Source organism: Lethenteron reissneri, chromosome 4 (genome assembly GCF_015708825.2).
Source record: "Lethenteron reissneri isolate LAM-NWPU_2019-01 chromosome 4, ASM1570882v1, whole genome shotgun sequence".
Taxonomy (NCBI): Eukaryota; Metazoa; Chordata; class Hyperoartia; order Petromyzontiformes; family Petromyzontidae; genus Lethenteron; species Lethenteron reissneri.
The window spans coordinates 908,161-922,694 of NC_083782.1; the positions used below are offsets into that span (position 1 = coordinate 908,161).

The 14,534-nt window shown below is 52.7% G+C and overlaps 1 protein-coding gene across 5 annotated transcripts in view; it reads right to left on the reverse strand.

Moving 5' to 3' along the window:
* LOC133348822 (cAMP-specific 3',5'-cyclic phosphodiesterase 4B-like) overlaps nt 1–14,534 on the reverse strand; it is a 285,363-nt gene that overhangs the window by 26,405 nt on the left and 244,424 nt on the right. For all 5 annotated transcript variants that reach the window (XM_061561864.1, XM_061561855.1, XM_061561891.1 and 2 more), the window contains 3 exons: nt 11,446–11,482; nt 10,103–10,173; nt 8,637–8,686 (listed from right to left, as the gene is read on the reverse strand). In XM_061561864.1, coding sequence (XP_061417848.1) covers nt 8,637–8,686; nt 10,103–10,173; nt 11,446–11,482 — 158 coding nt within the window. The remainder of the gene's footprint in view (nt 1–8,636; nt 8,687–10,102; nt 10,174–11,445; nt 11,483–14,534) is intronic.

The following is a 14,534-nucleotide window of genomic DNA, read 5'->3' on the forward strand; positions in this document are numbered from 1 at the left end:
AGACAACGAACAAAGACTCCCCCCACCTTTATAGCCTGAACAGACTGTTTGGGGCAAGTGCTGTTAGCGAGCACCTATGAAGACCTGCACTGCACACGAGGGGGGTGGGTGACCAGCACCACACCTGGCCACCTTTGCCTCCCACGGAAGACGCACAAGCGTGCCGCCACACATGCCCCAGCGCACCTTCAGCATGAATGCAACTGCTACAATTCTCAGGTAAAAAAAATTCCCAAACAACAATCACCCCCCTTCTGGTGGCCCTGCTGGTTCCGGTACTCGCAGCGTGAAGTAAGATCCTCGCCTTCACGCTCCCACGCTTGGTGCTCGACTCTCGTTGTGCCAACGCTCGGGCAGCCCTGGCGATTTGGTCTCCCCTGACCCTGTGGCTGCCAATGCAGGGAAGGCCTCCCCCTGTGCGCGGCCACACCACCAACTGTGCTGGACACCTTGAGCAGTAGGACTCAACTAGTCTACAATGCGCGCACGTTTGTTAAACTTCCTAAGCACCGCCCACAGGCTTTACTTCTCTCGTGCTCGGACCAAGAGGCCAATTCCACCGATGCCACAAAGCCTCGCAAAGTTCAAAGCTGATATCAAACGTACTTTTTTGAGACCCGCGGTACGGGGTGTTACTGCGCTGGCATTGGTGCGTGCAAACACAAATAACACCTCGACTCGTTTCTCAAGAGCACTTCCCGAAAAGGGGAATGCACAGATAACGGGTTGACGTTGTGCTTGAATCTTTTTTTCAATCTGCTCGACCTGCTAGAAACACCCTCCTGCAGTGCACACAGTCTCTCCCAAAGGCGTTACTACTTAACCGGGCATTCAGACCCCCTACAAGCTTTTCTCTCCTTCCCTTGCCTGCTGCCTCCCTCCCGTCTGCCTTCCCTTGTCTGTTTCTGTGCTCCGAGACCCCCGCTGCGGTATGAGTGCACTCCGCACGCACGCACTACGGCAGCGGCGTTGGTGTTTTTGTTGTACCGGACCGCCAGTAAGGACCCTGGGAGTTTAACCCGGAATCTCCTTAGTGGCGCCATCTCGTTGCCCCAAGAGGACACTTAGCTCCAGCATGCAGGATGCGAGTCGCCCGCCTGCTCGTCCATGAGCGTCGTCACCTCTGAGACGCATGCCGAGTCCACGCGGCCACCGTGTCCTGCTGGGCCCGGTACTCCCGGCTTCTCTATCCTTGGGACTCGTCAGGATGTCAATCCACGCAGACTTCTTGTTGCCACCGATTAGTTTCTGTGTTTATTCCAATACAGGCTCCTTCACGTTTAAGGTCCATCCACGCACGCTACGAAAACACTAATTGTTTTCAGGCTTATGTGGTTTAAACTATGATAGAACGCTACTCTCAGGTTGAAAAGTCTACTTGAAATTGAAGAGCTAGATAATTTAACTTTTTATGTTTTAAAATTATATGTAACACTTAAAAAACCTACAATATATATTTTTATACACGAACAGGACACAGCAGAATATCGTCTTTTCGGTACGACAGGATACTGCATACTGCATGCGGCACCGCAGCGATACTGAACACAGGACACAGACGGAGAGAGAGCAGCATGCGTGCGCGCAGCTGGCGAGCGAGAGCGGCGGAGCGCGCAAGGCTGGGCGAGCTCGACACAGGAAGCGTGACGTCCCGTGCTCACGCACGAAACACGTCAATCGGCCTCTGAGTCAAATCGCGGAGTGGCCGCGCTCACTCATTGCTCACCGCTGCCTTTTGCTATGCATGTCCGCACAGCGCTACGCGCTACAACAATGCTCGGGCGTACACGACAGCTACCTGACAGCAACCACCCCCCTTCCCATTCTGAGTTCAGTCAACCACAGCTTAAACCGAACACAGCCCCACTTCGACAGAAATTGCCTGCTAAGAAATTAGCTGCTGAGCCTGCACAGCACTTGAATGGAAGACTGCCAAGGGATAACAGTTGCTATCGGTTTGGCGCCGTGAGGTGACCAAGAGATGGTGGCAGTACAACAATGGATGATTTAACGTATCTGAGTGTTGCCCCGTTTAGATGTGTGGGATTTCACAGAGTACTTCATTCCTCCCACAGGTGGAACAATCATGAATGGAATTGGTCAAACATCCCAATGTGGGACAGTCCTCGAATAAGTCTTCAGGCTCCCAGAGGGTGCTCTGGATAAAAACATTACTAATGTTCTCACTCTTAATTTTGGAGCTTTCGTGACTGCAGGAATTATTCTTTGGTTTTTTCGGTAAAGTCACGTATAAAAATAAAATAATAAATTAAATAATAGCATACGACGTTTCGATTGCAACACAAGCAATCATCATCAGGTATAATGAAACTAGCGACATAGAATATAACCAGAAAACTATTTAAGGCCACCCCACAGAGACGATCACCTCTCTCTGTACCTGGGTTGCTCTCTCTATGTATCTTGGTGATATCTGTCTGCTTATATGTCTGTCTATAGTTTTCTGGTTATATTCTATGTCGCTATTTCATTATACCTGATGATGATTGCTTGTGTTGCAATCGAAAACGTCGTATGCTATTATTTAATTTATTATTTTATTTTTATACGTGACTTTACCGAAAAAACCAAAGAATGTTCTCACTATTTAGCATGCATGTACACACACTCTATATTACTATGTGAAGTATTTACAGACTGTGTGAGCACGTGTAGCATGACAGAGTTAACACACTGGCTTTCATTCTTTGGCTTTCCCAGTAAATGTTGATTGATAATAGATATTTTGGTCATGTGGCGATGTCCACATTTTTGCGGTGCAATCCTCCACCAGCCGACAAAAAATAATTTTAATCTGATTGGCTGTTCCTGTGATACCATGACACCTGTTAAAGAACCCAGGTCAGGTGACATGGTTATTCTGGCTTTCTGGTTTCATGATCTATTGACGCTTGACGCAGTTTCCAGGGAAACTTCGCGTATCTAATTGCTAAGCTTGGTTGCAAGAACTGATCTTCAACTTACAGGGAGCTTAAATAATACCAAGTTGCACATTGTAAAATGCTTACATCTGACAATTTGTTGGGCTGTGTCGGGTGGTGGAGGATTACAGGACAAAATAATCAGCCAGGCCACTGTGGGATAACCCTAAAATGTATTATTAATAATTTGTGTGTGTGTGTGTGTTTTCATCTCTCATCTCACTCTATTCAACTTCACATGCACTTCCCCACCAATCTGCTGTAGGAAAAGAACCAAGGTGACCTCTGCACAGCAGGGGTCTCTCCTTCTCTGCTGCTGCTCCTGTCCATGAGGTTTGGAAGTCCCTCTACCAACTGTCTGTGGTGCCCCTCTGCGAGTCCAGGCCTAAGGCCTTCCCACTTCCCCCTCTGTACAGAGTATGTGCGCGAACAGACGTAAGAATGTACGCGTCTACGTTGAACTTCTTTTGCACCGTACGTAGCCAACGATGATAATCAGAGGTGCGCGACACGCCTGCTCTCTCCCTGCGATGGATGCGGGGGTCTCGCTTGCTTCAAACGAGGTCTAGGGGTTTGGTTGCATGGGCCCCTGGGGACTGTCATGCGCACATGGACAGGCCTCTACCAGCTCTCAGACGGAAGCAGTCCGGATCTCTCCCTGAACTAAAATCTACTTTATGAAGGCAAGTTAATTAAAAACAGAATTTGATCTGGCAATTTGTTGTTGAAGTCGTATATGTTATTAATATTATTAAAAAGCATTGGAACGAAAAGAAGTCTCGGATCAAGTATACTAGATGCTAAACACAACGCGCTGGCTTTCGCAGCCAGTATCATGATTCATACTTAATTTTTTTGGGGTCAGATTTGTTACATGGCCTAACCCACAATTTGCACAGACTCCTCATCTTACAAAAGCTACTCTCATTCTCATCTCAGAGGCGTGGGGAAATGGGAACTGGCAGTAACGAAGGCACTCATTCTCGGCTTTGTGTATCCAAGGAAGGCTCAGATTCTGAGAACAAATGCCACCGGGGCCAGGAGGCGAATCTGGGTAAAAAATCCGAGTGCGGTGGTCAGCTCTCAAGCAAATATGTCAGCGCTGCCCACGTTTGCGCGGGCGCTCACACATTCGCGCGCGTGCGGTTCATCCGCCAGCTCGGAAGTGGGGAGTTCTGCAGCGCTGATAACCAACCGCGAATACGAGGCACCCTTACACGTACACTCACACGCCAACACAGCCACTGACTGCAACACACTGTACATTCACACAAATACTAACTCCCCCCCCACCCCTTTCCTACAGCCGTACAGGGCTGTTAGCGAGGAGTTATTAAAACCGGAATCGTGCAACAGGGGGTGGTGGGGTATGGCAAGCACCATGCCCAGCTGCTTTTGTCTCCCCAGTGCATCAGGTACTACTCATATAAGGCTCAGTTTGAGCAAGGAAAGGTCCAGGGCCAGGTCAGATAATCGTCGCTGATGGAGTCCGTGGTCAGGAAGTGAACTCCGATTGTCAGGTTTTTTTAGCGCAGTTCGCTGAACCACTCATCCAACACCCCAAACTCTATCACAAACCAGGGTGGTTCAAAAAGATTTTTGTTGCAATACCGGTGATCGCAATAAGAAAACGGTAAACACACGGATTCCGGTAAACACCCGGATTCCGGGTTGCCGCACGTACAGCACTGTCCATTGCACTGGTGCGGCAGTGAGCGGCACACTGCACCGGTGCGGCAGTGGGCGGGACACCGCAGAATCACTCACGTCTAGCCAGACACAACACCCTGGACACAGAACAACAATTCCGTTGAGCTGTATGGAGACTGTATAGTCAAGAACCGTGCTCAATTATCTTGGTCCCCAATACCATTTCAGGAGGTACCCATTTGTAGGCTGAGTTGGCCTTGGGACCAATTTCAGAAACAATCCCAGAGCAACAACACAGTGCCACCGGATCCTTTATCACTCGCCACTGACGTTAGCCGTGACTGGTTCTTAGTGCAGTGCGCTAACCACTATGCCACCACTCTGCCGCCTACGCCACTTAACCCGGTGTGTTTGTGTCTCACGCATCCCAGTGCGTGTGATTACGGTGTGTGCGCGAGTCTGCGTGCGTGTTCGAGACGTCACGTGCGAGGCTCATGTTCACACGCCCTGGCGGTGGTGACTCCGAGGTGGCCTACACGAGGGTCACAGTCAGGTGCAGATATCAGCCGGGAATCAAACTCATGTTTCCTGGACCGCCAACCACTAAGCCTGCAATCTCCCGAGCCGAATTCCATAAACACGCAGACATGGCACGCGTGGCCACCGTCACGCTACCGCCGCTTCTGTCTGCAAGGGGCGCTGTCGCATCTCCGGGCGACAACCACAATTGTTGGTTTTAAGTTAATTTTGATTTGTTCCATGGATGCTCTCGTTCAGCCAGTTGCCAGCTACCCAGTACACGCAACCTGGCCATCGACTCACAGTGCTCAGCCCACTCACACTGCTGCCGGGGGGGGCGGGCTGGGGGTGGGGGCGGGCTGGGGATGGGGCCGGGGTGGGCGGCCGGGCTGGGGGGCTGGGTGCTTTGAGAAACTTCCCCACATCCATAAGAGGTGTTTTTGGGTGACATTGCGTGACTATAAATGTGTCGTTAAACCCCCCACCACCCGACACAGTCGATCATTAAGGTTTGTCACGTAAAGAAAACGTGCCAATGAGCGACTACTTCAGCAGACCGGTGTGCTGGAGAGGAAACGGACAAAGTTTATAATTTTAGTACCGTGACGTTTTGCCGGTAATTACAACCGGCCACGTCGTTTCAACTTCTGCGCCGGGAGATGGAATGGAGTGTGAGTCCGGTACATTGAGCGAAGTGCCAGGGTTGTGGGAGCTCGTGACGCGGGGACGACGGCGTAAATAACTCGCGTGCAGGTCCAGCTGGAGTGAAAACGTCTCACAGGCCGGGCCAGAAGCGTTTACGCATGCGCCTCGTTTCTCCGTGTGCGTTTGTGAATCCATTTATTCCCGTTTTACGTTCTCCGAGAGGAAACATTTACGCTATTGACCGTGGCGACCGAGGAGAGAGCGGAGCGGGTGCGGAGGTCTCGCGGCACACGGAGACGTACGTGGAGACTGTCGTGACTCGGGGGCGTTAGCGGCCCACGCGTCTCCACACGGGAGAGCAGCCTCTGGCGACCCGAGAGGCAGTGGCAAAGCGTCACATTCGACACCGGCGCGAGAATGGGACTGGGAGGTTCGGCGCCAATGTGGCCACGCGTACGGTGAGAGCAGAGTCATCAGTGTTTTCAATTCACTGGATACACCACGTGCTCTCTGCTTCGGCAATCAAGGCTCGGTCTCAAAACCCCCAGTCAACCATCGGAAACATATCCAGTCGCATCCTTCACAAGGCGAGTGCCGACCAGGCTCAGCCCTGCCGAGCGTCTGGGACGTGCGTTGAGATCGAGCGCGTGCAGGGCGACTCTGCCACTGTTACCCACAGGGTGGTGGAGTGGGTGGCGCAGTGGCAACACTAGCACCTCACGCTGAAAAGCGCCTGGGTTTGATCCCTGACTTGGGTGCCGTTGTGTGTGCGGAGTTTGAATATTCTCCCCACTGTTCTGTGTGGGTTTCCTTCCGGTTCTCCGGTTTCCTCCTCCCATAGCTAAACACACATATCCCAATATTGACAAAATTGCTCAGCAACATCGTCCACCCTCACCTACTGCAAAAACTTCGCAGGACTCTTCTGAAAACAAATCTCGAGACTCAAGGTGAGACTTTCCCAGGTAAACAAACATAAATAAAAATGCTCATAAGAGCGCACCGAAGAGCCGTAGGTCGCCACGAGTTGCCATGCCAAACCAAGTGACGTTTAGGATGCCTATCATCCGGTGAAAATGCCCACGATACAGAGCCGAGTGCGTAACACACACTGTATTCCCGTCAGGAATCCACGTGAAGACACGAGCCTCAAAGAGCAGATCTGATGAAGCAGATGCATGCAACAAGGCCTTTATATCCAGGCAAGAACCCACCGAGTCCCTCTCTCTCTCAAGGAAGAGGTGGCTTTAGAAGCCACAGCAAGCGGCCGGGTGAGCGTCGCGGTGGGATTCCGAGCGAATGCTCCCGAGCTGCGTCGCCACCACCCCCTAACGTCCGAAGGGGGCGCAGAGACTCCCGGGGCAACGACGCCTCGCGGCCATCCCCCCATCCCCTCCGGACCCCCCCACCTCCACGGCTGCCGGACCCTCCCCCTCGGGGGTCGACCGAGTGCGTCACAACACCGCGCGTGCGTCACAACACCGCACGGGGCCGGCGACTGTGCCCGCCGGTGACGTCGCACGCGACCACACACGTCCGGTCACCGTGCGTGTCAGGGCACTGTGTGTGTCAGGTCACTGTGTGTGTCACTGTGCGTGTCACTGTGTGTGTCACTGTGCGTGTCAGGTCACTGTGTGTGTCACTGTGTGTGTCACTGTGTGTCAGGTCACTGTGCGTGTCGGGTCACTGTGCGTGTCACTGTGTGTGTCGGGTCACTGTGTGTGTCGGGTCACTGTGTGTGTCAGGTCACTGTGTGTGTCACTGTGTGTGTCAGGGCACTGTGTGTGTCAAATGATGAGCAGCGAGGGTGAGCGTGTGTGTGTGTGCATGTGTGTGTGTAGCTGTGTGTCTCTGGGTTGTGAGGGTGTGTGAATGAGTGTGTGTGGCTGTGTGTCTGTGGGTTGTGAGGGTGTGTGAATGAGTGTGTGTGGCTGTGTGTATCTGGGTTGTGAGGGTTGTGTGAATGAGTGTGTGTAGCTGTGTGTCTCTGGGTTGTGAGGGTGTGTGAATGAGTGTGTGTAGCTGTGTGTCTCTGGGTTGTGAGGGTGTGTGAATGAGTGTGTGTGTGGCTGTGTCTGTGGGTTGTGAGGGTGTGTGAATGAGTGTGTGTGGCTGTGTGTATCTGGGTTGTGAGGGTTGTGTGAATGAGTGTGTGTGGCTGTGTGTCTCTGGGTTGTGAGGGTGTGTGAATGAGTGTGTGTAGCTGTGTGTCTCTGGGTTGTGAGGGTGTGTGAATGAGTGTGTGTGGCTGTGTGTCTGTGGGTTGTGAGGGTGTGTGAATGAGTGTGTGTGGCTGTGTGTATCTGGGTTGTGAGGGTTGTGTGAATGAGTGTGTGTAGCTGTGTGTCTCTGGGTTGTGAGGGTGTGTGAATGAGTGTGTGTAGCTGTGTGTCTCTGGGTTGTGAGGGTGTGTGAATGAGTGTGTGTGTGGCTGTGTCTGTGGGTTGTGAGGGTGTGTGAATGAGTGTGTGTGGCTGTGTGTATCTGGGTTGTGAGGGTTGTGTGAATGAGTGTGTGTGGCTGTGTGTCTCTGGGTTGTGAGGGTGTGTGAATGAGTGTGTGTAGCTGTGTGTCTCTGGGTTGTGAGGGTGTGTGAATGAGTGTGTGTGGCTGGGTTCATGTGCAAAAATGCAGCAAGTTGACACAGCAGGGGACACAGCTGGTGTATCTGTGTGCCATCTCAGTCAGCCAACACACGGCACTTGGGTATGTACCGCGACCTCCTGTCAACGAGCCTTCGACACTTCACGTGGCCTCAAAGTGCACCTGGCCTGGCACAGGCGCCGTGGTAATGTCACCATCGCTTAGTGGCGAATGGCGGGTGTTGGTATTGGTCTCTGCGTTGCGTTGTATGAGTGAGTAGCTGTGCTTTGTTATTACCGGAAGGGGCTGCTCGGGGATAGGAGGTCTGATTCCCAGCTGGAGACCGGCTGTCGCCCAGCAGATGGAGTGGGGAGAGAGGGAGACACAAACGTTCGGTCAACAACGCGGCACTCGACACGATGGGGTGGTCAGCGTCTCCGCTGGAGCTGCTCCCCTGGCCCTCGGCATTGCTGCCGTTAACCCCGCCCGGGGCACCGCAGGTGCGCACCGCATCCACACAACGCTGCCAACTTCTGCCCCATCTCGAACTTCGCTTCCCTTGGGAAATCTTCGACAGGATCATCATCTCCCACCTCTCCGAGCACCTCTCTCTTTTACCTTTAAACTTCAGTTCTCATTGTATTACGATTATTATTATTACAGCGCTTGCTTATCCAGAAAAAAAACTCACTGAGTCTCAATACTCTTATTCAGGAGGGTCCTGCCGAGTCATTGCAGTCAGGGGCGATGCTGCTGTGTGTCATCCTAATTGAGTAATTTGCAGATAACTTTTCAGCAGTTACATTGGTATTGGCCATACTTGGCTTCACCGAAAGACCAAAATAAGTGTGATTATTTAATCCAGGGGTGGGGTACCTTTTTACTGCCAAGGGCCATTTGGATATTTATAACATCATTCGCGGGCCATACAAAATTAAATTTATGTTGCTATGAAAAAAGCTCCAATATGGATTGAATTTCGAGTCGTGCGGTTGCCTTGGCAGGGCCAGATTAAATGATTTTGCGGGCCTTATATGGCCTGCGGGCCGGACGTTCCCTACCCCTAAATAAGCTATGGGTAGAACCCGGAAAACCTGGAGTCCATGCAGAACAGGGGGAGAACATAGAAACACACACAGGAAGATGACTAAGTCAGGAATGGAATCCAGGAGCTTCTCGCTGTGATTCGCGAGCGCCACCACTGTTGCCATCCCGGTGCCAGTATTGGGCACCGTGAGAAGCCGAGTTCGGTGAGGAAGTGAGGTGGGCGTAGGCACCGCATCTCCCATCGTCGCATCCCGTGGAATTTATTTTTAACTTCACCCCGGTTATTTTATGAGCGCGTCCACAGCATCCACGCAACAAGCAAAAAGCAACCGCTGCAGCCGGAATGACGCGGCGGCCAGGGAAGGAACAGCGAGCGAGAGAGGGAGGGACCACAAATGTTTATTTATATTTTTTGCTCGCATTTTTGTTGCGACTCGCGACTGGCCCCATGGCGCTCGTGCGCTTCCACTGAGAAAGAGCGTCCAACGGCGGTGGCGGCGCGTGACTGGTCACCGGCGCGACGCCACGAGGGGGCTGGCTCCTTCCAGCAGAGTGCTCGGGACTCTGCGTCTGGGAGGCTTGTCATTCAATTTGGGAGCAAACGTTAAAAGTGCCGTCCTTGTCTCTCAAGGTCGTCCCCAGGTTCAGATGAGATGTGGAGAGAGGGAGGGAGGGGCGGGGAGGAGTGGGAGGAGGGGAAGGGGAGTGACACTCACCGGCTGGGTGCTCCCTGCAGGTTTGTGAGGGCCGAGAAGTTGTTGCGGACGCTGCGCAGGCTGGCCAGCACCTGGAGACATCACCATCGTCATCAAACCACATCGTCTGCTGCAACATCACCACCACCGCCATAAAAACACATTGTTTACTGCATCGCCATCACCATCACACCGTAGTCTCTCTTCCATCGCCACGAGCAGCCATGCTTCTCACCGCCAGCGGTGACGCTCACCATCACCGCCGTTCTCTCACCACTTATAGCCGCGTTGTCGTCGAGCACATCAACAGCGCTGTTACTCGGTGTCATCAACCGCGAGGTCCTCAACCTCTAACGTCACTACCGTCACCTGCATCGCTACAAAACTCCGGCATCACGCGATTGCATCGTCATCGCCGACGACGGTCAATCGATCACCGTTCAAAACGTTGGCCTCGTCTTCAGGGTCACAGGTCGACTCTGCGGTCGTCTGCCCCGCACGCCGGGACTCTGACCGCGCGGCCGGCCTCGCCCCAAGCCGCCGAGCCTCAGTTGTTGGAAAAGCGTTCGGTCCGAGACCGCGGCGTCGCGAGTGGGCGTCCGCTCCCACGCAACGGGTCGCACGCGCGCATGCCTCGGCATGCCCTCCCCGTCTCCAACATCCAGGGTTTGATTTTTGGCTACGTTCACCGAAACGCACCGCGGCCGTTTTGTGGTCACGGCACAGCCGGGTTTGCGCGACACTTTGGTTTTTTCGCAGTCAGCATAAGACCCCGCGCGTCCCCCCACCACCCGGCACACACAAACGTATGAAATTACAATGAGCATTTCAATGGAACAATTGCGATAGCAACCAGGTGACAGCCAATCTAATCGTGGGTGGGCGAGTCAAGAGTCTAGGACGTGAACCCAGGGGCTGAGCTGTGAGAGCGGTGCACGGAGCGCTCGTGGGGGATCGTTCGGGGCGGTGATGCGGCGGGCTCAACGGCGGCGCGTTTGACGCTCTTTGCAGAGGGTCGTGGTTTAATTCTGGCAGGCCACCCTGGTTGACACTGCGAGGTTGCATTAGCCGCCAAGTACCACAAGCCGAATGCTTCGCAGTGGACATCAAAGATCCCAGGCATCACGGTTAAAATTTTCCAGAAAAAAAATTGCTCAGTTGGGATCACAGACAGAGCAGCAACATCGCGCCCCTCCTACTGTGAAACGAGTGCAGGCTGCGTCGGTAAAACACAGCCGCAGCACCTCGCCGTGTGACGATCACCCTGCGCCTACAGGGACGATGGTGCGGAGAACCAACCACACTCAGTTATTGCCTGGGCCTCACGCGGGACGACCACGCAGGTTGTGCCACACTGCACTCACCTGGGCAAACGGGGTGACGATGAGATCGTCGCCATGCCTACACACGCGCACACACGCGCACGCACACACGAAGGGTTCGTACGTTAGCCGGATCACAATGTCGGAAGCCACCACCACCACGTCTTGTGAAGTTTGTTATGTATAAGCATCGGCATTCAGAGTTGAAGGTGCTTCTCATTTCCTTCTGTGCAGAGAATGAGTGTTACCCCACCGTGCAGGTGTGGGGTTTTCTCCGGGCACTCCGGTTTCCTCCCACGTGTATAAACACTTTTTAATGCCCGTGGTTTCTCATGCCTCCGTGCAACAACTTTGTACGTCACAAATTGTGTGGCGTTTTGCTACGTTATATAAAACAACCAAAACAATGATACTAATATTTTAAGGACCCTTTTGGCAGTATCAATATATTCAATTATAAAAAAAGGCTTTACCCTTTCTGGCATAAATACCGGAGGAGTTAAGATATTCAAACACCAGACAGACACCTACTACAAGGCATCAACAGTCTGTAACAACCACACCGACTCGTGGTAAAGAATGCAAACAAAATGCTTTGATGCGTTCACAATCTTTGCTGTCCTCTCTCTGTTCCTCCTTCTCCGAGTGCTCAATCCGCGCTTTCGCTCCCCCCTTCACTGGATCAAACTTCCCCCCCCCCTCTAGATTAAGCAGTCACCTTCGCTCTCTTGTTTCCGCTCCTCACTCAAAACTCACTTCTTGTTCCCTGGTTCACCCCACGACCCCCCTTAATCCCCCCCCCCTCGTAACCACCATCGTCACTGTTTCCTCTTCATGTTCTCATTACATGGCTCCCACTCATTCCCCATTCAGTCAATCCATTCATCATCATTTACTGTCATCAATTTCGCTTTCACCGAATTCACGCATCACAGATTCGCCCCCATTGTTTTCTCTCATAATTTATTCACCTCATCTACCCGATTACATTCACATGTACCATTCTCAATTCTCCGTAAGGCTCCTTGGATAAGGCACTATACAAATGACGTTAGGATAAGACGAGATTTTCTAGCACTGTCCTTGAAACTGATTGGCCTACACCAGACAGCCACTTTGTTGGTTTTGTCACACCGCCGCGAGTCCTATAGGCCGAAGGTTGCCAAAAGGTGAACAGTACAAGGACAATGCAAACGCCAATGCATTAACAGCTCGGGGTAAACACTGACATCGATGGGACCTTTTTACCAGTATCCAGATATTGAATGATAAAAAGGCTTCATCCTTTCTGGCGTACATCTTAACACCACCTGCATTTATTTCAGAAAGGTTAAAAGCTTTTTTTTGTCATTATTAAATCATATTCATATCCGCGTGACTTCCAAGCCTCACGCACGCTCACTCAACACAGGTCGTATCACGCGAGCCCCGCACCGGAGCCTGTAGGCACAGCGCGGGCACTCCGAGTGCTTCCCTGCGTTGACCGAGGGGAGGACAACCGTGCGGGAGGCATGGCGGTCAGGAGGGGTGGCCAGGTCACAGCTTGAGTGCGGAGCCGCAAGCAGGGGGCGCCGCAAAATGTTATTGCCATAAGCGGCCGTGTGGGACTGAAAGCCTCGCTCTGTGAGGAGACGCGTGCCCCCCAAATGGGGAAGCAGAACAACACGACGTGGAAAACCAGCGTTGTACACTCGGCCAAAATCACGCAAATAACTTGGTTATCAAATTGGTTACGAAGATTAAAATATCACGTATGAAAGAAGATGAAGTAGAGATTAATGTATTAATCAGTAACATTATTAATATTTATATTATAAGTCCAACTGCCCATTAAAACTCAAGTTAACAGGCCGCTTTAATTTAAGCAGTTGAGAACTCAGGAGACCAGGATAGAGCCTCGTTTGCAAGAGTGACCCGGCCACTACTACAAGACACGGAGTGGGAATCGTCTTGAAACGTGGCAGGGATACAATAGCGTCACACACAACAACAACAACAACCGCCATTCGCCACTAAGTGGCGGTGACGTCACCACGACGCTTGTGCCAGGCCATGTGCACCTTGAGGCCATGTGAAGTGTCGAACGCCCGCTGGCAGGAGGTCACGGGGCAGACCCAGCAGGTGCCACGGGTCGACTGACCGAGATGACCGAGATGACTGGCTGATGCACCACCTGTGCCCCCTACTGTGCTTTAGCCACCCGGCGCTCCGCTCGTTGTTGTGAGCATCGCTCCTCCGCCCTCCGTTGTTGTTGGAGGGTGACTGCCTCCAACTGCCCAGTAGCGTCCTTCACGAACCTCCTCCACAGAGGCCGATCTTGACACCGCTGGTACCAGTCATCGGCAAGTCCACTCAGCTCCACGTCCTCCTGTACCACATCACTCCATCTCTTCTTTAGCCCGTGCCGCGCCCGTTTAGCCTCCTCGATCCGGCCGAACAAAAGCTGTTTAGGCATGTGGTGGCTGGGCATGCGGGCTACATGACCCAGCCAACGCAGCCTTGCCTGCCGGAGGAGCTCACCGATGGGACTTTGCCCAGATCTTTCAAGGATTTGTGAGCTCCTCACACAATCCAGCCTGGTTAAACCCAGGATGGATCGTAGGCAGGCCAGCCTAAATGTTTCCAACCGGCGAAGATGCTCCATTAGGGGGGTCCACGTTTCGCAAGCGTAGAGAAGGGAGGGAATGACCGTGGCCGAGAAGACCTTAAGCTTCGTGCGGAGCGACAGACCAGGTAGCTTCCACACAGCGTTACGCAACCGATGAAAAGATATTGCCGCTCAACTGATTCGGAGTGAGACCTCTGCTGTTAAACTGGAGCCGGTCATAAGCACACTGCCCAGGTATGGGAAACTCTCCACTCTCTCCACAACTGCCCCATCACCGATTGGGAGTTGTGGGGGTGGAGTGTCCGATGGTACAAAATACCCAGGCAGGTGCTTAGTTTTGGTGGGACTGATGGTAAGGCCCCACCTCTTAGTGGCACGCTCCAGTCTCAGCAGCGTCTCCAACTCCTCTTGTGAATGAGCAGCTATTACCAAATCATCGGCATACATAACGTGGTTGACTAATAGGGAGCCATCCCTTGATCGCACCCGGGCGTCGATCAGCCTCCCATTATATCTGTACCAA